Source organism: Danio rerio, chromosome 6, assembly GCF_049306965.1.
Source record: "Danio rerio strain Tuebingen ecotype United States chromosome 6, GRCz12tu, whole genome shotgun sequence".
NCBI classification, from domain to species: domain Eukaryota; kingdom Metazoa; phylum Chordata; class Actinopteri; order Cypriniformes; family Danionidae; genus Danio; species Danio rerio.
Genome location: NC_133181.1, coordinates 62,858,493 through 62,883,463, shown reverse-complemented (window position 1 = coordinate 62,883,463; position 24,971 = coordinate 62,858,493). Strand labels below are relative to the sequence as shown.

Genomic DNA, 24,971 nt, shown 5'->3' with positions numbered 1-24,971 from the left:
GAGAGGAGTGCAGTTCTCCCCACGTCGACTATGTGTACATGGACATCAGTAATGCAGTGATTTGCCTTGATCTGAATAAGACAGTGATATGATGAAGGTGTTTACATGAGCTGCTTTCTGAATGTCCCTGTCATGATCCCGTCTTACATGTTATAGTACATAGATCCTTTATTGTCATCCACATTTCCACTGGAGTCTCAGGTAAATTCAGCTGTTTCATTTTTAATTTGTGGATTTTTCCTGCAGTTTGGCACATTCAGGAACATTTCATGCCCCAGTGACAAACCAGATATAGCATGCGAGTGTGAACTGCTGGAAGAGTGTAGTTTTCATGGAATGTTTGATAACGCACGCGAATGGGGAAATAAACCTGCACATTTCACAACGTGTGTGTCTGTGGTCCTTCACAATAGTGTCAGACAGCCGTGTGTGTGTAGAATATCCTGTCCAAAATACAGTGAAAATCCTACACCACAGTAATAGCTTGATTAAGATGTTTACAGGGCTGCACTCCACTTCAATAATGACACTAAAATCAGCAAACTCCACATGCCATTATGACCCTAATCAGATTAAACGAATCAACAATCTCTGTTTACATGGTCAGCTCTTCATCAGAGTATTGTCTTAATCATATTAATATCAGATTACTGGTGTCCATATAAACAAACTCATTGTGAGGAATACAAGGCACACACACACACAAACACACACACACACACATACACTGTACGCCTTGTTATGTGTTCTCAGTGTAATGATATAATCCTCTCAGCTGTACCTGGTATTGCTGTGAGTTTGAGTTTGTCTGGTTGAGTTTTTCTCATCTCGACGAAAACGCATCGGTCGACGAATTTTTCCATTCAGGACGAGTTTAGATCGAACCAAACGCACCACTTTCTCCTCTCGAGGCTTCATCTCCATATAGAACATTCTCAATCAATGCAGATCAATAATAATAATAATACTCCTCTGACTGAACATGTCCATCACTCATTCATTACTCCATTTCTGAGTGTAAAAATGTCCCACAATGATGCACACACACACTTCAGTTCCACAGATTAATCCTTCATCAGCTGCTCACTGTTGTATATGAGCGTGTGTGTGTGTGTGCGTGAGTGTGTAGGACAAAACCAGCAATACCACATCTCTGACACCTAAACTTGCCCTTCTGGGACACACCCTCATTAACACGCATGCACACACACACACACACACACACACACACACACACACACACACACACACATTCACTGCTCATGCCATTCATAATTTAACAGATAAACAAACCCATAAACCTCTAACCCACATTTTCTTTTGCAATCAGACCAAATCATGTGTGAAAAACTGCGATGAATGTGCTGATAATTATATTTCCTGTAACTTCACATTTCCCTAGAAAAGTGCTGTTCATCCGCTGTCAGCCTCTTTTACTGCCTTTAAATTCACTGAAAGACACCGTTTCATTAGTGTTAAATCTGTTTCAAATAGTTTCAGGTCAAAGGTGCTCAATAAGAAAACGAACACAAAGAATAGTGTGAACATTAGCTGAACGTTTAGCTAACGAATAAAACTACCAGTTCTGTAGTGTAGTGATGTCCAGCCCTCATATCTCAAGCAGAATGCAATGATGAGCAGGGGATTTTGCATTTGTGTTAACATGTAGTGAAGCATTGTTTAGCGAATCAAGTCTTAGATCAGAAGATGCAGCACACGTGTATAATATATCAGCATGATCGAGCACAGACAGAAAAGAAGCTTCCACAAGGTTTTTTTTGGCATTTAAAGTAAAATTAGATTAGATTAATTTATGAAATAAAAGCTTAACTGGGCCAATTGCCATTTCAGTGTGGAGTTTGCATGTTCTCCCCATGTTGGCATGGGTTTCTGCTCCAGTTTCCCCCACAGTCCAAACACATGCGCTGTAGGGGAATTCATACCTGTCAGCCCTCCCGTTTTTCCCGGGATTCTCTTATATTTTTCAATTTTATCCTGTTGTCGTCCTGTAAAGGTATTTTCCTTTATTTCTCCTGTATTTTTAGTCTTTCACATTATGAAGGGTGACAATAAACATTAAAGAGCCGACCCTCCCTATACGCAACACATACCACCAAACCATCAGGGGACGCCTCTTGCTCTTAAATGTGAGTCTGTTCTGTGCATTCATTTTATTTAGGCATGAAAACTTCAAGGGCAACCCTTCTATGCAATCCTCAATACAGTCAGCTCATGCAGCAGTGTGTGACTGTCAGACGCGCTGTATAGTGATGAACAGACGCTGTTTCCCAAACCGATTCTGTACACTGCATTTAAAGCAGAGTGAAAGTGGACACTCTGGGTTTTGGGTGCATATTTAAACAGATATATACACATAATAATAATAATAATAACTATAATATCTAATCATGTCAATCTTGGTAGATTTTCTTTTAAACACAACACATTTTGTCTTAAATGAGCATAAACAGTTTGGAAAGCAATCGAATGCTTTCACTATAGATTTCACTCTATTATTTAATGCAAACAAACAACAAATGTGAATGAGAGCTTCATGTGCTGCTCTTTAATCAGAATGTTTCAATTATACAGGGAAGAAAAGGTGAATGAGATTTGGTAACTTGATCATATTTCTTTAAAACAGCTATTCATTTGAAAAGGCTAAACTGTTTGCTAATTTATTTTGCAGCTTTTTCTAAATCATACTATTCATCATATCCTTTGTAAATAATAATATTATTAATAATAATAATAAAACAAATTATTGACAAACTGTTTCAACTGTTTATTTACAATCAAACAGTCCAAACACATGCGCTATAGGGGAACTGATCAACTAAATTGGCCGTAGTGTATAAGTGTGTGTGGATGTTTCCCAATACTGGGTTGCAGCTGGAAGGGTATCCGCTATGTAAAACATATGCTGGAAAAGTTGTAGGTTCATTCCACTGTGGTGACCCCTGATAAATAAGGGACTTAGCCGAAGGAAAATGAATGAATAAAAGCTCATCATCAATCCAAAAACATAAGTACAGGAGAAATAAAGGTGCGTGAGCTGTCACTGGGGTGGTTCCTTTTCAAAAGCTACACATTTGTACTTAAATGGTCAATATTGGTACCTCAAAAGTATTATATTAGTACCTAGAAATGTTAAGAGGAACACTTTTGTACTTTTTAGGTACTAATATTAATATGGACCTTTTAGGTATAAAAGTGTAGCTTTTGAAAAGGCACCACCCCAGTGACAGCTCACGTACCTTTATTTCTGAGAGTGTACCTGTAAGAAGGTGCTCTTTCAATCTTTCACTGTTCTTGTTTTCTCTCCTCTTAACACATTACACACGTGTTTCTGCATCTGCATTATTAGCATCGTCCTCATATTTGCGCAGACATTCTTCAGTGAATAGCCAGGCTGACACAGGTCGGCCATTTCTCATTAAATCTGTCAATAATGCGCTTAAAGAATCTGCTGGCTAACGCTAACAGGAAGCCGCATGACGCAGATGCACATTTCATTGTTCTGTTCAATCTCAGCCTGCTAGTTCTGTCTACACACTCACTAAATCAGCATCATATCCAGAAAAACAGAACACAGCAGATTAAATCCAGCCTATAATGAATCGTGAGTTACGGATGTCAGCATGTGATCTGGATCAAGAGCTCTCCTCTTTAAATGATGGAATGCAGATATTCAGGCTTGTGTTTTTCATGCCGGAAGAACACTTGGATTATTTTTAACCTGAATTCCCCCCCGGCGCATGTTGAGATTCATTGTTGTTTTATAGGACGTGCCACAATACACTTGACTTTTAGAGAACACTGAAGTGAACACTGAAGGCTACAGGCTGCCTATACAATCAAGCCTGAAATTATTCATACCCCTGACAAATTCAGACCTAAAGTTACTTTCATTGAAGCATTTTTTGACTGGAAATGACACAGGCTTCTCCCAAAGTATACTAAGACGATGTTTACATTTGAGCAAAAAACTTTAAGACACAATTTGTCCGGGGTATAAATAATTCCAGACTTGACGGTGTATGTGTATATAATATATATATATATACACACAAGTACAAACTACTAAACGTGATTAAGCTTCTGGCAGGATAAACATTGCAGAAATGCTTTTCTAACTTTGATTTGTTTTGTGATTTCTAGGCTTGTTTTAAGGAAAAACTCTTATTTTGGCAAATTATTTCTAAAAACAAGACAAAATTTTTGCTTGCCTAGAAAATTCATATTGCATAAAGCATTTGCAGATATTTGGACTAAAAATGAGACAAAAAGTGCACTGTAGCTAATTCATGCATCTTATAACTTTCATATGATTAAACTGTTTTTATAAAACACAGCAGCCCAAAATCACCAAAACCCACAGCATTATGACTGATACATGTACAGGAAACAATAGACCAGACATACACCAGCTAATATAACTAAAGACATGCTGACAACCCACAGCATTTCACTGAATATCTCACAACATGTAGACATGATGCACAGCGCAAATTATTCTGTCAGCGGCTACATTCTTCAACAAGTTCAACAACATGAGCCACAACAATGAAAAGATTCAGTAAAATGATTGAGTCAACAGCAGAGTTGGAGATGAACAGCCACTAAAATTAATAAATACGTCACAGAAAAAACGCCTATTCACTATGAAACTAACACTATTGCAGCTGTCAGAATTAAAATGCACCAATCAGAGACGTTTAGATCAGTTAAAATTAAAATGTACCAATCAGAGAGGCTTTGATTAGTCAGAATTAAAATGCACCAATCAGAGACTTTTAAAAAGGTCATTATTAAAAATGCACCATACAGAGACGTTTGAATTAGTCAGAATTAAAGTGTGAAAAATCAGAGTAGTATAAAATAGTCATAATTAAAAATGGACAAATCAGAGATGTTGGTTCATTCAGCTGTGGCGACCTCTGAGATAGAGACTATGCCGAAGGAAAATGAATGAATGAATGAAATCAAAGATGTTATATTAATCTGAATTAAAAATGCACCAATCAGAGACATTTAGGTTAGCCAGAATTAAAAATGGACCTATCAGAGACTATTATACAAGGCAGAATTAATAATGCACCAATCAAAAAAGTTTAGAAAAGTCAGAAATAAAAATGCACCAATCAGAAACGTCTAAATAAGTCAGAATTAAAATAAACCAATCAGAGATGTTATATAGTCAGTGCTAAAAGTTATATAGTTATAGGTATACATTTATAGTTATAGGTATATAGTCAGTGCTAAAAAGAGGTGTTTAGAAAAGTCAATATTAAAATGCACCAATCAGAGAGGCTTTAATTAAAAATGCACCAATCAGAAGTTTAGATTAATCTGAATTAAAATGCACTAATCAGAGACGTTTATGTAAGTCAGAATGAAACATGCACCAAGCAAAAATTTTTAAAATAGTCAGAATTAAAATTCACCAATCAGGGTCATTTAAAATAATCACAATTAAAAATGCACCAATCAAAGACCTTTAGAATAGTCCTAATTAAAATGCACCAATCAGCGATGTTTCAGCATTTCAGAATTTCTTGTTTTATGTTCAACAGAAGAAAGACATTGAAGTTCAGAGCCACTCGTGTGAGGAAATGATGAGGAAATGCTCATTTTCTGCCTGAACGGCCCCTTTAGGAAAGCGTTTAAATGGAAAAGGTGATTTCTGAAGTGCTCCACAGAGATGTAGTACAGTTGTGGTTTTGCATTATAACTCTCTGACACACTAAAGCACCTAAAATAACTGAGGGAAAAGTCCAGTACTGAGACAAGTGTTGGATTAGTGCAGTGAGGTTTAGTTTCTCCTGACACACACTCGCTGTAATCTGCTTTCCTCAGTCACACTGTCTTGCTTTCAGTCTTAATCCAGATTGTAGTTTCAAAGCTTCTTATATCTTACTGAGTTCAACAGTTAAGTAATGTGAACGGCCAACCAGGTGTACTGCTCATGCAGGAAGATCACACTCAATTCAGCTCGTTTCTGATCCACATAACCACACAATCCTAAATCAGGAAGCATTCATTCATTCTCCTTCAGCTTAGTCAGTTATTCACCAAGGGTCACCACAGCGGAATGACACAATGGATGTTCCAGCTGCAACCCAGTACTGGAAAACACCCATACACACTCATTCTCACACACACATACACACTCATACACTTTGGCCAGTTTAGTTGATCAGTTCCCCTATAGCGCATGTGTTTGGACTGTGAGGGAGCAGCCGGAGGAAACCCACGCCAACACGGGGAGAACATGCAAACTCCACACAGAAACACCAACTGATCCAGCCGAGACTCAAACTAGAGACCTTCATGCTTCGAGGCCACAGTGCTGACCACTGAGCCACCGTGACACCCAAAATCAAGAAGCATTTTCTGGACAATCAGAAAACATTGCAGAAAGTGTAGTTTACAGTGTTAGTGAATGCTGAATGCTGAACTGCTCAAGTGTTGTTCTTTATCAGTCAGTAAAGAGCTCAGCTAATGACTGAGTTCAGTTTAGTGTAAAAAGACACAAACAAAGTTCACAGAAAGAGTTTCGGATCTGCTGTCCAGATGTGTTTGACGCTCATCCTACCTGGCCGGAGAGTGTGTGTGTGTTTTGCTGGGTCCCGTGAGCCGGCGCGGGCTGCTGTGTTTCCCCCATGGCATCCTGCAGTGGTGTGTGTGTCTGCGCAGCCGGCCGTCGGAGAAATCCCCGCGCACAAAACACACAAACGCCAGAGCGCTGCGCACAGGAACGTCCCCGCAGCCCAGCATCCTGATACAGGAAGAGGACACTGCGGAAAACAGTCTCTTACTGACCCTCGCTTACACTCCAAATATACAACAGACCCTACATCAACAAGCATTTACACTGCAGAACACACTCCTCTCACACACTCAAAAAAAAGATGCAAACTGCTTATTTAAAATGAGCTGAATCAACACAATTCTTCCGTTTTTGGGGAGGCAACTGGACTGTTTTATGTTCAATTTGTAAAAACAGTTACAGTAAGTGAACTTAATTAATTTGTGTTGGGACAACATGAAGGAGTTGTGTGGATCTCTGAATCACACACTGTAAGAAATGCAGGGTTCCTGTGTCCCAACACAAATCGATTAACGTAACACTTTTAGCAAATGTATGTGGATTAAACATAAAAAAATCAAGTTGTCCCAATGAAATCTCAAGAATTGTGTTGTTTCAGCTCATTTTAATTAAGTATTTTTGAGTGCAATTAAGATTATCACTAATTGTAACCTTCTGATTTTATTTAATTTGTCGTTTTGTTGAAATGTTTGTTGTCAGATTCATTAGAATTAATCTAAATCTGTTAGGATCAAATACTATTAGATTCAATCAATTAAAAGATGTGAATAAATACTGTATATTTAGTTGTAGAAAAAGCCAAATCTAAATCCAAATAGTTCAGTTCTATGAGATTGTTTTACTTTATATTCAGGGGTAAATTTGTGGCAGCTCCATTCCCCACACCACAGATCAATTATTGAGGATTTAAAACACATTAGATTTATTGATATCATTACATACATCTTGTTCTTATTTATTTAATTTACGTTTAACTAACAAATATTAATCTTATAAAGGTTATTAGCTCAGTTATGTTAAAAGTGTGTAATCCTAATGCAGATTTTATTTGTAATCAGAATACAGAAATCTTATTGTTTTGAGTGGTTTTTTTTGTCTTGTTTCGAGTCCAAAAAAAAATCCAATTGTTAAATCAAGAAGCAGAAAATATTGTTGCTTTCAGAAATAATGTGTTTTTCATTAAAACAAGCTGAATAATCTGCCAACGGGGTGAGCAAAATAATCTAGCTTTTCCTTTTGACACAACGCTTCCTCCATTGGCAGATTATTCAGCTTGTTTTGACTCATTATATCCAAATATTTTTTACTTGTGCAGAAAATGTTTCTTAATTTAAAAACTTTAAGATATTTGGACTAGAAATATGACAAAAACTTTAAGTAAGAAATGCATTTTTGCAGTCTAAATGAATAACTAATAGATTTATTGCAGTAACTTACCCAACACTGATCTTGAGTCAATCTTATAAAACCTCTATATTACTCTTCAAGTACATCACCATGTCACAGAGACCAAAGCTAGCTGTTTACCCCGCAACAAACTAAATGAAATTAAAAGTAAAGCATTGCTGCAGCACAAATGAGCTCAAACTGAATCATCGGCAGCTGAAAATCTGCTTACACAATTGAGGAAAACTGAGCTCTTTGTTTGAAGGAATAGTTTGACGGGATTATAAACTTGTGACACACGTCTACGTCAGCTAATCTGAAGAACAGGGATGTTTTCTACAGCATTTGACAAAGCAGAATACATAACAGTCTTATGCAACAAAATCCCACATTTCCCCACTGGTGTGCTGGTTTCTCAGGACACACACACAATCTGTGGATATTTTTAGCTGGAATGTTATTAATAATCCAACACAGGCTCATTGGAGATATACGCCCATACCAGAGGTCGCGTTAACCCAATATTTTCCGTCATTGATGGATTTTTTTCAGCAGTGATGGAAAAATCTGAAGGTGATCCGTCATTTTGACGGATTATGCTGAGGGGGATCTGTTGTAATTTGTAGTTAACTGTAATTCCCACTCCTGTCCAGCTGATGGCGACTGTCCTTGTTTTGTCTCCTCTTGTCACCGCTGCGTAGTTGCAGAAATGTCACAGCAGTGTGAGAAGGTTCTTTATATGGCCAAATAGTTGTGATATTAATAATAAAGGTGAAATAAAGAGGAAGTGATGGAGTGGACGATGAAGAACAAACAGACAAAAATCCTCAGTCGCCGACAGCTGTTGTTACGGGTCAACCAAGTGGCAACAATGTGGTCAGGTGCTTTGGATTGCGTTGTGAGCTGAGCACTACTGAGCGCAGGTGCAGAAGGAGTGCGTGCTGCAGTATTTTTTCCCGGTGAAACGAGTGCTTGCAGGATTGGTAAATCCCACATTCAGAGAATCCAGCAAACTTCTGATCACTTCCTCAGGAGAAATGTTTCCTAACTATAAAACGCTGCTGAAGTGGTGCTAGTAATTCTGGTCTCCAGTGTGGCAGCAGAACAAAATAAAAGAGAACGAGAAGTCGACTTTCAGAGGCAAAGACACAGAATTTAATGACAGTTGCCTCTGTATCGGTCTCCCCTGATGAGTTTGATTACGCACAGGCCAGCACCCAGTTCAGTACGACACAGCAGGAAGATATGAGTTAAGGCAGATAGGAGATTGTGTTCATTTGTCAAATGAATAAATGAATAATTTAGCTAATAAAAATATATTAATAATAATAATATATGCCTGTCGTGCAGTTCATTATTAAAATATAAATAAAAAAAACAATTAGAAAATATGCTAATTAAATGACGGTCAATAACAGGCTATGACGGAAGTTTTACAACCCTCTCCGACAAACAATGAGAAAGTCTAACGCCACCTCTGGCCCATACTAGTGTATATATATATAGCCCAAATATCTAACAATCCTTAAATCATGTAGCATTTACAAGCAAAAGCTATTGTCTCATTTTCAGGAATAATGTGAGTTTTTCCTTAAAACAAGCAAAATAATCTTGTTTTGGCTTGATATAACATTATTTTTCTTACCCCACTGGCAGATTGTTTTGCTTATGTTAAGGACAAACCCATTTTGACATTATTTCTGAAAGCAAGACTGTACTTTAGGAGCAGTATTTATTGCAGAGTGAGAATGGAAAATAACCAGTAAAGCTTAAAGTGCTTCTATAGTATAGAAATGTGCATTATTTAATTCAATGTTTAAATTGACTTAACTCCCCTTTTTGAAAATAGCCAATAGCGTGTTGTTTTTGTCACAGCTCTGCTAGTGAGAGTGGTCAAGCTCAAGCGCAATGAATGAACGCCAATGAGAAGATGAGGGCGGAGCATGTCAGACACTAGAAAGCATTTGATTGGCCAGAAGATTTGATGAGAAACTGAAGTATGAGATGACAAAAAAAACCCATTAAAGATATAAACTGCAGACTTTAGATGTTTATATCAGGTTTATGAAGGTGAATGTTGTCTGTTTTGAAGACACTAGACTATAGACAAGGGATGGCAAGTTTATTTCCATTGCACATTTCATACACAATGATAAGTCAAAGTGCTTTACATACTCAAGAATAAAAGAAAAATGATTAAAAGCAGATTAAATGTGTTAAACTTGTTATAAATGAATGAAAAAGAACAGAGAGACACAATAGTGTGATGTGTGGGCTGCAGCACAGTGCTCATTCAGTAAAGGCTCAGCTACAGACGTGTGTTCAGTCCTGATGTGAACATTTGATCATTTCTGGAAGCTGATTCCAGCAGCAGGGGGCGCTGTTAGTAGCCTAAGGCTGATTCACCCTGCTCTGACTGAACTCTTGGAGTTTCTAGTTTATATATGATCCTGCTGATCTGAGTGATCTGTTGGGTTTGTATTCAGTGAGCATATCTGTGTCAGGGTTCTGCCACTCTGGTCATGTAAATTCTTGTTTTGGTGGCAGAGTCTGGACACTAGTCATGTCTAGTCCTGTCCTGTTGTGCTTGGCTCGAGTTCTTTTGAGTTCTGTCATTGTGTGTGTCTTCGTGAGTGCGCGAGCCTTCATGATGCTAGTACTAGTGTTTGTGTTCGTTCTGTCAGCATTGCACTGCTTCATTCTCGGCGCCTCCGTCTGGTTGGTTTCAGTTTTGGTAGGCTCTGAGATGAAGCATGCGCATTGCTTATGTGTGAGCGCACGGTAAGGTGTTTATCTCTCGTGTGCTCGTGTCTTGCGTCTCTTGTCAAAGCGCGTGGCTCGGTGTTTACATTGTGGTCACGTGCTTTTGTTGTGTGCTTCATTGTTGCTTGTGTTGTCATGAACACGCAGTTAATGAGTTCTCATTGGCTGCGTGTTCTAGTCTCGTTTCATGTGAGCGCATGGCTTGTGTTGTCTCTCTGTGTCATGCGCTCTCCCGTCTATTGTCTAGTCCCACCCTCCCTGTTAACTCCTTATTAGTTTGTCATGTACACCTGTTTGTGTCAATTTATATCTGCTTTATAATCCCCTCATGTTTTCTGTCCTGTGCCAGTTTGTCGTCGATCTTTCCCTATCCTGCTGTGTCCAGTCCTGCCTTGCCTTGCCTGCCCAGTCAAGTTTGTTTGTTTGTTTATTTGTTTTATTAGTGTTTTTCCCCCTCGGGGTTGTTTGTTTTGCCTTTTTGTTTTATTTGTATTTTATAATAAATCCTTATTTGCCTGCAATTGAGTCCTCGCTCCCTTTTTCCCCTTACCAACCGTGACAATCTGTAATGTATTGAGCTCCTAGGCCATTCAGTGATGTATAGAGCAGTAATAATACTGTAAACTCTATGCTGACTGTAACCTGGAGCCAGTGTAGAGACCTGAGGACAGCTGTGATGTGCTCTGATGTTCTGGATGAGCTGTAATTGTCTGACTGTGTTTGGGAAGGCCTGTGAGGAGGCCGTTACAGTAATCCACCCTACTGCTGATAAAAGCATCAACAAGTCTCTCAGAGTCCTCACTGGAGACACAGCATCTGACTCCTGCAGTGTGTGTGAGATGACAGTCTGCTTTAACTAATGAAACTCAGATCTAACTCCATAGTCACATCAAGATTCTTCACCTTATTTCCCTTAGAGAAATCCCTAAGACTGTCATCCTGATACCATCATGTAAAAAACGTGCTTTAAGTGAGAGCGAGACACAGAATCGCTGCTCTGATCCTCAGTTTCTCCAGATTGTCTGTGTGATGTAAAAGCCTCTTCAGATGCCTGCTGTGAAGGCCAGAAACAGCCACAGATGGCAGATAAACTACTTTACTGAGCTCATCAGCAGATCAAGACGTGAACACAGAGCGCAGCACTCTCCTCTTACAGATCAACCTGTTCATGAACGCAATGATTCTGAATGATGCCAGCTGAAAGCTGCTCTTAACTTTAAATGTGCGCTCAACAATGTTGGAAAAACTCACAATGGAGACATCTTTTACAGTCTGCAGAATTGACCATAAAACAAGGTGTGAAACAGTAGGAAAACAGTACAATTATAAATAACACAAATAGAAGTAATAACTTAAACTACAAGCACAGCAATCTTGTACTATTAACAATTGAATATATATTTATATTGAGTGATATATTGAATATATATTCACCGGATGACTTGAATAGCTGTATTTGGAGAGAGTTATTTCCAGATACATCACTACTTTATATGATTTGGGTAATTTTGTAGGGCAGAGAATCTGTTATAAATTACAAGTAGAGCTGCACAATATATCATCTCAGCATTAATATCGCAGTGTGCACATCTGCAATAGTCATATCTCAGGATATGCAATGTTGAGTTATGATTATAGTTGACCAGGAGAAACCGTCCAGAACACATGAGAATTGTCAAGTTATTGCAGAGTTTAACCACAATGTAGTGAACATTTATCAGTTGCACGTTTTTAAGGCCTGACAGAGTTTAAAATATTCAGGAACATATCTTTATTAAAGAATAACTCCCTCAAGACATGGGCGTCTTATAATTGCAGCAAACTGTTTGGAAGCATTAAAAGTGTCCAAGAAGATGCCCAAAATCTTCACACGCATTGACCCAGAGACTGTTTCAACCCAGGCTCATTCTGAAATCGTAGTCCAGCGGACATTTTTAGAGACTGCAAAATACGTCCCCGAAGGTAAGTATTTGTGCATTTTTTGTTTTCGCGAATCCACGAGAGGGCACTGTACGCGGTTTTTTGTATCTCGAACGTCTCTCGCGAGTGCCGTTCGCGCCCGCGCTGTTCTTGCGTCAACCCACCAGAGACCGCTGTCTGACTGACCGAATGAATGACTGCGCGACCAGCCATTCGGCTGACCCACCCTCCTCCTTCCCTGAACCCAACCAGTTTTACTGATCGACCCGCCCGCCCGCTCACTTCCCTAAACCCGAGCAACAATTTAGAAAAGCCGTCTAAAAAAAGAAAAACGCTTGTCTGTTTTTTTTTGTTTTTTTTTTACCACGTTTTCAGATTTCACCACGTTCTCACCCTGTTATGAACTTATGCGAACTGTTATGAACCTGTCTTACCTGGTTTCTGGAACCGCTCCTCCCCGGACTCGAACCCGGACACCTTTGTCAACTCCTCCTCACTGCATCTGAACGGTGACACGATGAGCTGACCGGTTAAACCGACTACAGCGCGAAAGCCCTCCACACGGAGGTAAGCGGTCAGCCAGCAAGCGCGAAAGGGAACGCCGTCATACCGCCCCGTAGCGTTCGCTTAAAAAAATGAAATGCAGCCATATGCACCTCCCGGGACGTATTTCGCGGCCTCCAGAAATGTCCGCTGGACTACGTTTGGTGTCATGTAAACGTCAGGTGTTTACATGAGTTACTTTTTGAACGTTCTTTTCATGATCTCGTCTTCCATGTTATAGTACATGGATGGCTGAACGTCATTGTGTCACCACGCTCTTCATGTTTCCTCCAGAGTTTCATGTCATTTCAGTTGTTTCATTTTTAATTTTTCGACTTTCACTGCAGTTTCACTTTCATTCAGGAACGTTTCATTCATGTCCGCATGACAAACTGAGGTATTTGATGCGAGCGGTAAGAGTGATCTTTAATGGAGTTACCGCACGTTGAATGGAAAGTAAAAACCTCCGCATTTGGCGACGCAGGGTGCCTGTGGTCCTTTAAGGTAATCAAAAATCACTGTTTACATGGTAGTCTAGACTCTTAATCCGAGTACTGTCTTAATCATATTAAATCGGAGCATTGGTGTCCATGTGTGTACTCATTGATAGTGCCAGATGATGCCGCAAACTTTCAGAGACGGTGCATTCCTCTGCCTTTACGTTGATCATGAGCCCTCAAATGTGTCATTAAGTTTGACGTGTTTCCCCCTTACACACAACTTTTGTAAAGCGTCTGCTTCTCGTTGCCGTGTCAGAATCCTTGCTTGTAAAATCCGCTTCAGAACTCTTAGTTTAAGCAGATGTGATGAACGCGATCATGCGTGTTGATCTGAAGAGAGTCGCTCTCGCTCACCGAATGCGCTGTACTGCATGCGTCCGTTCCCTATGCAACAAGAACAAACGCCTGACATCGCCTGTCCGTATTCCTCAAAGCTGTTTAGATTTAAATGTTTAGAGATGGTGTGACCACGCGTACCTATGTGTGCCTTTGATACACCCCTTGATGCTTCTCACTTCCTTGTCGCAGCACCAGTGGCACCGAAATTCATATGCTGATTCGGTCCGTAACATACCAGTTACAAAGGTAATTTCAGGTTTTGGTACCCGAAATGGCCTTAAACACCCAGCAGGCCGAGACGTCAACATGACGTCAGATTGATGTTGTACCCTACTGTCATGGACGTTGCATTTTTTTTTGTTGTTAATGAAAATCAAGTTGACATCAGAACTCAACGTCAGACCGCCGCCAACGTCAATGTCCAACATTCAACCTACAAACAACCAAATATCAGGTCTAATGATGTCACAGCTTGACGTTGTGTGGATGTTACCACTATGACGTCTATCAGATGTTGGATTTGGTTGCCACACCTGATGAATAAATGTCAGTATTTGACGTCATTATGATGTTGGTTTAAGATGTTGTCTCAACGTTGGATTTTGGTCACTTTCTGACAACCTAAAATCAACCAAATATCAACGTCATTTGACGTCATTATTGGAGATCGTAATAATGTTGTCCTTAGACGCTGGCTAGACTTTAAATTTTGGTCACCTGATGTCACAACCTAAACCTGACCTAATATTATCCTCTGATATCGTTGTGTGTCTGCTGGGCAATCACTAAATGCACTACAGAATGTTACGTTTACACACACATGTACAAATGTCATGTAAACGCATCAGTATTTCACAGCGTAATACTCACTTCTCTTGAGTACTTTGGAAAGCTCTACTGTTTACTCCTACTCTGACTGAATATCTACAGCAGACACTTTTACTCTACTGCACTACATTTTTAGGTAAGTAATGCTACTTTTACTTGAGTCTGATTTTTCAGCACTCTCTCCACCACTGCATGCAGCCCTAATTACAAGCATATGCAGCTGTGGTCAACATCCCTAACCTTGACCATGCTGAAAAGTAAGATCCACCAATCAAAAAACTGCCTGAAGAATAAAGCAGAGAGTGCATTTCCAACTCCAGTACTTTAATTTAGCCACATTTCAAACTGATGCAAACAAAAAATACAATACTTCTGGATGATATCTGAGGGTGGAAATTTGGGTGACACTGAGACATGATTAATATTGTGACAAGGACATTCGAGCTGCACAATATATTGATTTAAACAGCAATATCGCAATGTGCGCATCTGCAATATTCATATAGCGCGATCACCTCACAGCAAGAAGGTTTCTGGTTTGAGCCTCGGCTGGGTCAGTTGGCATTTCTGTGTGGAGTTTGCATGTTCTCCCCGTGTTGGTGTGGGTTTCCTTCGAGTGCTCCGGTTTCCCCCACAGTCCAAACACATGCGCTATAGGGGAACTGATCAACTACACTGGCTCAACAGAACTAGATTGCAGCTGGAAGGGTATCCGCTGCTTAAAACATATGCTGGAATAGTTGCCAGTTCATTCCGCTGTGGCGACCCCTGATGAATAAAGGGACTAAGCTGAAGGAAAATGAATGAGTGATTGAGTATTTCTAAAATAAAGACTCTACAGTGTTATTATAGATTTGATAAATGTGTTCAGGTAACTCAATATTCTTAGATTCCACCAAAAACCAGCACTTGTTATTTTGTTTTTATGTTTGTCCTGTTGTCATTCATCAGAGCTTTAATTAGTTTATTTAATTTAGTATATTTTATGCAGATGGGCTACCCTACAAAATCATCCCAATCAACGTCAAACTATGAATTATTTCCATTTATTTCACGTCATCCTGTGAAATGATATTCATATTGCAGTATATATAGCAGAAATACATCTTAGTTATATTTATTCCACTATCCTCCAGCCCTAAATGACATTATATGAAGTGCCACTGTAAACTAACAGCAATTGGTCAAAAATGTTTTGCAGTTGTTTGCAGCTTCAGTAAATACTGTGATAATACAGCATACCGGGATAACAGCTTCAGCAATTAATCACAACAAGAAAATCTGAGTGTGAGCGTCACAAACCTGAGCTGAACTCTCAACATAATGCACACACACATGACAACAATACACACACACACACACACACACACCAGCAGTGCATGTAAACACAGGTCACTGTTCCTCCATCTGCATATAACCAGCAGATAATCCACAGACATCTGGACACACACACTCCCCAAAACTCACACACACACACACACCTGAGCAGGTCATCTGCGGAGGCTCAAACACACTTCAGTGAACTCAGGAACACATCAGTGGCCTTCATGCAGTATAAAGAGGAAACTGAGCATGACTTTTGTCTAATATTAAAGGCTTTTATTATGACAGAAACCTCACATCACAATAAACATCATCTCATATCCTGATCTAGCAGCACTCCTGCACATTCAGTCAGCTCATAGTTTATATATTGTCCACTAGTAAAAGACTATTTCTTACATTTTCATTCATCTGTGATTATATTTCTCAGTTTATTTCGAACTTCAAGTGTTTGATTAACAAAGTAGAAATATAAAATAAATATTATTGGTAAAAATTAATACTCATTTTAGAATCTAATAATTTCAGCTCCAACATAAAAATGCTTAATAAAACACACAAATGTAAAAAATGTACTTTCATCATCACGACTCTCTGACGATGCTGTTCTTCATGTGTCTGTCTCCATCCTCATAATGAGTGTAATAGTGCGCTCATACTGTAAATTATTAAACAATATTAATGTATTTTAACACCATGAAATAAATGATGGAGCATTATATGAAATGACTCTTCATTTTGTCCAAAGCATATATGCAGGATCATATTATGTAATTATTGAGTTCTGCATCATTTTCTGCCCACATGAGCTTCAACACACCATCACTGATGAGCTGAAACACACCTACAGCAGGACATAGGGTCACACACACACACACACACACACACACACACACACACACACACACACACACACACACACACACACACAAAGTTTTTTCACAATACTTCATTCTGTGTGATTTATGAGCTGTTTTTCTCAAGGAGACAAAAACAATGAACACACAAGGTCAAAAAGACTGGTACTGCTATACTTGTGGGGACATTTGGTATAGAAAACAAGGTCCACATATACTGTACACACACACACACACACACACACACACACACACACACACACACACACCTCTGCTTCCCTTTAGAACCAAATCTTTCACATTATGAACAATGGCAAATCAAACATGTACAGTATATTGTGCATCTGGCAGACGCTTTCATCCAACACCACCGCAGCGCTGCACTAAAGATCTGCATTTTCCACAAGATACTCAGCACATCATCTACTGTTCCATGGCATTATACTCATTTCTGTCCTCGTAAACCACCAAAAACCAGTATTACAGACACTATTACACACACACACACACACACACACACACACACACACACACACACACACACACACACACACAATATATCATCATAAATTACTTTAATGTAAAATACTGATATCATACCAATGTCATTATACACATTATACACAATTCTGTCCTCATAAACCATCAAAACCAGTGGTACACAAACTCCTACATGCACACACACACACACACACACACATACAATATATGTCCTCATAAAGCACCTTATGTTGGAATACCTAGATCAGACCAATGTCATTATACACATTAGTCCTCATAAACCACCAAAACCAGTATTACACAAACTCTTACACACACACACACACACACAAACACACACACACGTCATCATAAACCACCTGCCCATTTCATACCCATACACATTTTACACATTTCTGTCCTCGTAAAACACCAAAAACCAGTTTTACAGACACTATTACACACACACACACACAAAATATGTCATCATAAATCCCATTAATGTTGTAATACCGATATTATACCATGCCAATATACACATTTCTGTCCCCATAAAACACAAAAACCATTACACACACATGCGCGCACGCACAGAGACACACACAATGTATGTCCTCATAAACCACCTTAATTTTGTAAAACCTAGATCATAACAATGTCATGATACACAATGGTCCTCATAAACCTCATAAAGCTATATCATACCCATGTCAATATACACATTATACACACGTATGTCCTTGTAAAACACCAAAACCATTACAAACACACACACACAGGACATTTCCTCAAAACCACCTCAGTATTATAATACCCATCATAACCATGCCATTGTCCTCATAAAACATCAAAACCAGTACACACACACACACACACACACACACACACACACAATGCATGTCATCATAAAGCATCTCAATGTTGTAAATATAGAGAAGACTCGTGCTATTGTACACATTTCTGTCCTCTTAAAGCAGCAAAATCAACACACACACACACACACACACACACACACACACACACACACACACACACACACACACACACACACACACGCATACACACACACACACACACACGTGTGTGCAGCGCTGCATTGCTGTTATTGTTTCTGTCCAGCAGACAAAGGCACGCGCCCATAGCAACAGGTCTCCTGCCCATAGCAACCGGCAACGCGGAAAAAGGCGCTGGTCTGTGGCTAAACGAGAGCGATGTGGCGCAAACAGAGCCCGATCCCACATTTACACCCTCTCTGCCATACACCCGACCGCTGCTGCACTGATCAGGTGTCAATATCCGGCGATAACGCGCATGAATAAAGCGATCAAAAGCACAGTATTGGTCTGACCTGAGAGCCGAGCAGAGCTCCACACGACCCGCCGCAGATCTGAGCTCGAAGATCTTATAGTGATGATGATGATGATGATGATGATGATATGTTGCTGTGATAGCGCTGAAGACGAGGAGGAACACGAGCACGAGCCGCTATTGTCTGACAGACACACAGATGGTGCTGAGGCCGAATCATCGCATGACGTCACGGCCTCTGTGTGTGTGTGCGTGCGCGCGCGAGTGTGTGTGTGTCACGCGCCAGGTAGTTTGATCGTGACCGCTGCGAGTGATCAAAGATGCATTCACACTCACTCTGAGATGTGCTGCTGGGTTATTTAATCTCATATTGGGGTAAAATATGGGTTAACCCGAACATAGGGCTCAGTTCAGTCCTAATCATTTAATTAACATGAAATTAACCCAGCAGTCTCTAGATGGGTTAAAATAACCAGGCATTATTTTAGAGTGCTCTTTTAAATATTACACATTTATAGCAGTTATTTTTAATTATCAGAAAGTGTGTGTGTGTGTGTGTGGATGAGTGTTTGTGTGTGAGAGAAAGGGAGAGAGAGCATGAATACACTAAAAACATTGAGTTTTAACCCAGTGGTTGAGTTGAGCAGATTTGGTGCATTGTTGGGTTATTTTTAACCTTTAATATGTTATTTTTTTTAATAACTCAATCAGTTGGGTTAAATAGGGTTAAACTAGTATAGGTTGGTCTTATCAGATCTCCAGCATTACATTTGTAAAAAGCCTGTTCTTAATGGTCTTCGGTCACAGAGTTATTTACTGTCTGTTCCTAAAGTGCGGACTGAGATGGGCAAAAAGGCTTTTAAGTACGCAGCACCTTTTACTTGGAATAATCTGCAAACACAGTTGCTTGATTCCTCTGCATGCTTTTAAAAAGACTATAAAAGATGAAGCACAGGTTTGTAGATGTTTGGAATAGTTTGTCAGTGTGATTCATGTTAAATGTTAATTGTTTTTTGTTTGTTGTCTGTTGGACTCATGTGACTTGTGTTCTGCCTAATCTTGGCCAGGACGCTCTTGTAAAAGAGATTTTTAATCTCAAAGTGTTATTCCTGGTAAAATAAAGGTTATAATAATAATAAAATATTTGGTGCTTTGTTGGGTTATTTTTAACCTTTATTATTTATTAATAACGGAACCATTCATTCATCCATCCATTCATTCATCCATCCATTCATTCATTCATTCATTCATTCATTCATTCATTCATCCATCCATCCATTCATTCATTCATTCATTCATTCATTCATTCATTCATCCATTCATTAATTCATTCATTCATCCATTCATCCATCCATTCATTCATCCATCCATTCATTCATCCATCCATCCATTCATTCATTCATTCATCCATCCATCCATTCATACATTCATTCATTCACTCATTCATTCATTCATCCATTCATCCATTCATCCATCCATTCATCCATTCATCCATCCATTCATTCATCCATCCATCCATTCATACATTCATTCATTCACTCATTCATTCATTCATTCATTCATTCATTTTCTTTTCGGCTTAATCCCTTTATTATACACTAAAATACGTTGAGTTATTTATTTAACCCTAATGGCCGAGTTAAACACATTTGGTGCTTTGTTTGTGGTATTTTTAACATTTATTAGGTTATTTATTAATAACTCAACCAGTTAGTTTAATATTTGGTGCTTGTTGGGTTATTTATAACCTTTATTTGTTTTTTTATATTATAACTCATCCAGTTGGGTTAAAATGTTGAATTTCAGCAGAACTGATTTACCTGACACAGAACAGCTGTATTAATATGCGTGCGTCATTTTGTAATAATAATATAGTTTTTGTTTTATCAGATGACCTCTCAGTGTCGTGTTTTTTATATCTGTTTCACCAGCACCCTGAATTATTGATTATACAAATGAGCACTTCATAGCAGATCTATATTAAATGGATAAATCGCTTTCTCTACCTCACATGTTCATCTCGAAAGTTTTTTATTTATTTATTTTTTATTTTTTGAAGAAATGATTCACATATTTGGGATATTCAGCCGTCATTCTCACCTTTAGGACACAGTGGAGGCATTCTTTTATCTACACAGCCGTAATTATACAATTAATAGTAGTACAAGTAATAGTAATAGAAACACCAGAATGGAAAAAAATAACATTTAATCAAAATAACCCAATGCATTGGGTTAAAATAACCCATAGTTTTGAAGGTGCTATAATAACCTATAGTTGGGTTATATGTTAGGGTATTTTTAACACGACTATTTTAACAGAGTATGTGTGTCAATGTGTGTGTGTGTGTGTGTGTGTGTGTGTGTGTGTGTGTGTGTGTGTGTGTGTGTGTGTGTGAATGTGTTGAGGTGTGTGTGTTTTGCTGCTTGCCAGTTTCCTTCTATTGTTCCAGCTCAGACCTTGATGAAGCTCTAAGCCACACCCACTCACACACACTGTTACCAGGGTAACCCTCAGAGTACTGTACACACTGCATTCTGATGCTCTGTCATCCGGACATCTCAAATGGCATTAACATAATATTCTAATTAGTTTTTACAATCAACCACAAATATGTACATATGATCAAATATATTAGCAATAATTATGTTTAAATGTATATGTATGGCATCATGGTGGTGCAGTGTGCAACACGATCGCCTCACAGCAAGAAGGTCTGTGGTTCGAGTCCCGGCTGGGTCAGTTGGTGTTTCTGTGTGGAGTTTGCATGTTCTCCCCGTGTTGGCGTGGGTTTCCTCCGAGTGCACACACAGTCCAGTCCAAACACCTGCGCTATAGGGGAACTGATCAGCTAAATTGTCCATAGTGTGTATGGGTGTGAATGAGTGTGTATGGGTGTTTCCCAATACTGGGTTGCAGCTGGAAGGGCATCCGCTGTGTAAAATAAAAGCTGGATAAGTTGGTGGTTCATTCTGCTGTGGCGACCTCTGATTAATAAAGGAACTAAGCTGAAAAGGAAATGAATGGATGTTAATATATGGCAGAGATGTCCAAAGTTGGCCCAAACAACAAGATACAGCAGACATTACTGTAGAGGATGAACAGTAGAGCACAATAGGGGGGAGGGGGAGGTGATGTAAACAGCTCTGAGGCAGGACGAGAGACATACTGTATACAAGATGTACTATATGCAAGATAATAAATAAATAGTGCAAAATAATAGATGAAAAATCTATTATATTTAAAGTATGATGAAAACAGGGGACGTGTGTAGATGTGCGTGTCTGTGTGTATACATGCGTCAGTGTGTGTTTGTGTGCATGAGTATGTGTGTGTGTGTGTGCTGTTGTCCTGACAGGTGTGTATTACTGTAAGCAGGACAGATTCAGTAACTGGATTGAGCAGCACATGAGGGCATCGGTCACCTGCGCTGCTGGACGCACGTGAGGGAGAGTCAGTCAGTCCTTTACCTCCCTTCAACCACAGGAACGTTTCATTTCAGTTCACCTGTTATCTGCTTCTCTGACATCTTCTTAAAGAGACAGTTCAGCTAAAAGACTCAGTTCTGTCATCGTTTCCTCACTTGTTCCAAACCAGTTTGAGTTTCTTTCTTCTGTTGAACACAAAAGGAGATATTTTGAAGAATGTTGGAAAAAAAAGCTTGTATAGAACATTTTGAGGGATGTAAACAAAGACAATAGTCCCAATGTATTTCCTGTTTACATTTTTAATTCCCAAATAGAGCCACATATTGATAAATAACATTATGATTATGACGTTATGATTGAATTGCCTCTTGTTGTAGTTATTAAATAGTTTGATAACAAGCAGGAAATGTTCATGGGCCAATGACATCCTCTCAATTCAATTTAATTCTTCTTTATTTGTAAAGTGCTTTTACAATGTAGATTGTGTCAAAGCAGCTTCACATTGGAGATTATAGTGAATGTAAACAGTGTAGTTCAGTTCTCAGAGTTTAAGTTCAGTCCAGTTTAGCTCAGTTCAGTGTGGTTTAATAATAATAATAATTAATTAATAATAATCGAGTCCAAACACTGAAGAGCAAATCCATCTATGCGCAGCTCTACAGATCCCGAACCATGCAAGCCAGTGGCGAACAAACTTCACCAGTTGGCGAAAGTGAAGGATAAAAACCTGGAGAGAAGCCAGACTCAGTTGGGCACCACCATTTCTCCACTGGCCAAATGTCTGGTGCAGAGCTGCAGTCTCAGCGGTGGAGGCTGAGAGCTGGACGTCAGTGGAGACTCGTCTGTCCCTGGAGCGTCACAGGAATCAGTCTCATGCCCTCCACTCTCCACTCCTCCATGACCACCACAGCAGCTGCTCAGGATACGGCCTGGTCCAGGATTATGGAAACCTTGGGATCTTGTCGCTGGTCTTGGATTGCTTCAGTGGTGCTGCATAGTCTCTGGGAGCCTCGGGATGAGTTTCCCCAGGTGGAAATGGAGAATAAAGAGAATAATTAGTGTAGCTGTTGTTCATGGTGTATATCAGCGGTTCCCAAACTGTCTGATCACCGGGTGTGCGTGAGAGAATGTTTGTAATGGCAGATTTTTTATTTTCATGTATTTATCTTGAGTAAACTTCACATGTCATATTTTTGAGAGAAAATAAATTCACAAAAAATAAAAAATCACATTACAAATTATAATTTACAAGCTCTGCATAGTCACTCGTGTGGCGGTTTCCAACCCGGGTTCATTGTGGAAACGTAGCCCCGCGAACGTTTCTGTGGGCTGCGATTTACGTCCTGGGAGGTACGTATTCGAGCGGTTTTTGTTTTCGCGGACCCGCAAGAGGACGCTTTTTCGTGTCCTGGGTGCCTCTCGGGAGCGCGTGCCGTTCGCGCCCGCGCCGTTCTCGCGCGAAAAACCGCCGGATTGGCCGACTCGGCCGCCCTCCTCTTCCTCCTCCTCCTTCCCTAAAGTTGAGCGACGGTTTGCAAAAGCCGTCCAGAAAAAAAAAAAAAAAGCAAAAGCTCTCGTCTTCGATTTCGACCGCGTTTTCGGATCCCGCCGCGTTCTCACCCTTATTTTTCGGATTCCGTTTTTTGTCTTACCTGATTTCCGGAACCGCTGTTCCCCGATCCCGGTCGTCGTCCCCGCGGCCAGCTCCTCCTCCTCCTCCGGGGCCTCCACTCCGCCGACGCAACGCTGTGAGCTACGCGGACAAACTGGTTGCATTGGGAAAACCCTTCACTCGAGGTGAGCCTTCAGCCAGCGAGCGCGAAGAGGAGGGGCGGAGCGGTACCACACCACCCCGCAGCGTTCGCTCGGAAAAACTAAACGCAGCCTTACGTACCTCCGGCCACGTAAATCGCGGTCTCCAGAAACGTCCGCGGGGCTACCTTTCCAGAATGAGCTTGGGTTGGCGGTTTCACGTCTGCATCACAATAGCCCCGCCCTTTCACATTAGGCGCTAAGTGAAAGTACAGTCGTCTTTTTTTTTTTTTTTGGCTTACTATATTCATCAAGATGGACACCTGGCTAAAAACTGGCACTTCAAAAAAGTCAAGTGAGAGTAGGGATGAACCATCTACATCGGCCTCCTCTATGGAGATGTGCAACGGCCTTCTACACACAGTAGGGACTCGGAGGATAACGAACGAGTTGAAGAGGCGCAGGCGGGAACAGAGAAATCCAGCAGAGATGTACTGATAAAGAGAAATAGGCCCACGCTAGAGAGTGAGAAAATGTCAAGGAAGAAACGCAAATATAGAGACACTTACATTGGTTTCATGTTTACATGTACTGGAGATGCAGAAAATCCAAATCCGCAGTGTGTAGTCTGTGCTGAGCAGTCTTAAGCCCACATATATGGTCCGACACTTGAAAACAAGACACTTACAAGACATGCCTGTGCGGGTTTTTCAAGGACAATTGGAGGATCTGCAGAATAAAGGAGGAATTGTCGACTTCATAAAAGCTCGTCCATTAAATTCACATATTTCATTATTGTTATTTTAATCATGTATACAGAAAATATGTGTATTTAGTTACTGTAGTTAAAAATGTGGAGTTTAATCAGAGAAAGAGGTGCTTTACAGGTGTCATATATCAGAAAGGGGTGCACACAGCAGAAAATTTGGGA

General features: G+C 39.8%; 1 protein-coding gene across 9 annotated transcripts in view; it reads right to left on the bottom strand.

Annotated features, from left to right (window-relative positions):
- The window catches only part of arhgap40 (Rho GTPase activating protein 40), a 52,941-nt gene extending 33,863 nt beyond the window's left edge, over window positions 1-19,078 (bottom strand). For 2 of the 9 annotated variants that reach the window (XR_012408317.1, XM_073954812.1), the window contains exon 1: window positions 18,901-19,078. Coding sequence is in view for 3 of the 9 variants with exons in the window: in XM_073954808.1 (XP_073810909.1) it covers window positions 6,599-6,780 (182 nt within the window). In the remaining 6 variants the exon portion in view is untranslated. Of the gene's footprint in view, window positions 1-728; window positions 1,098-6,598; window positions 6,801-8,050; window positions 8,876-18,900 lie in introns of those variants that run through there. The other 7 variants (XR_012408316.1, XM_073954811.1, XR_012408314.1 and 4 more) reach the window with 6 other exon arrangements.
- Between the last annotated feature and the right edge of the window lie 5,893 nt (window positions 19,079-24,971).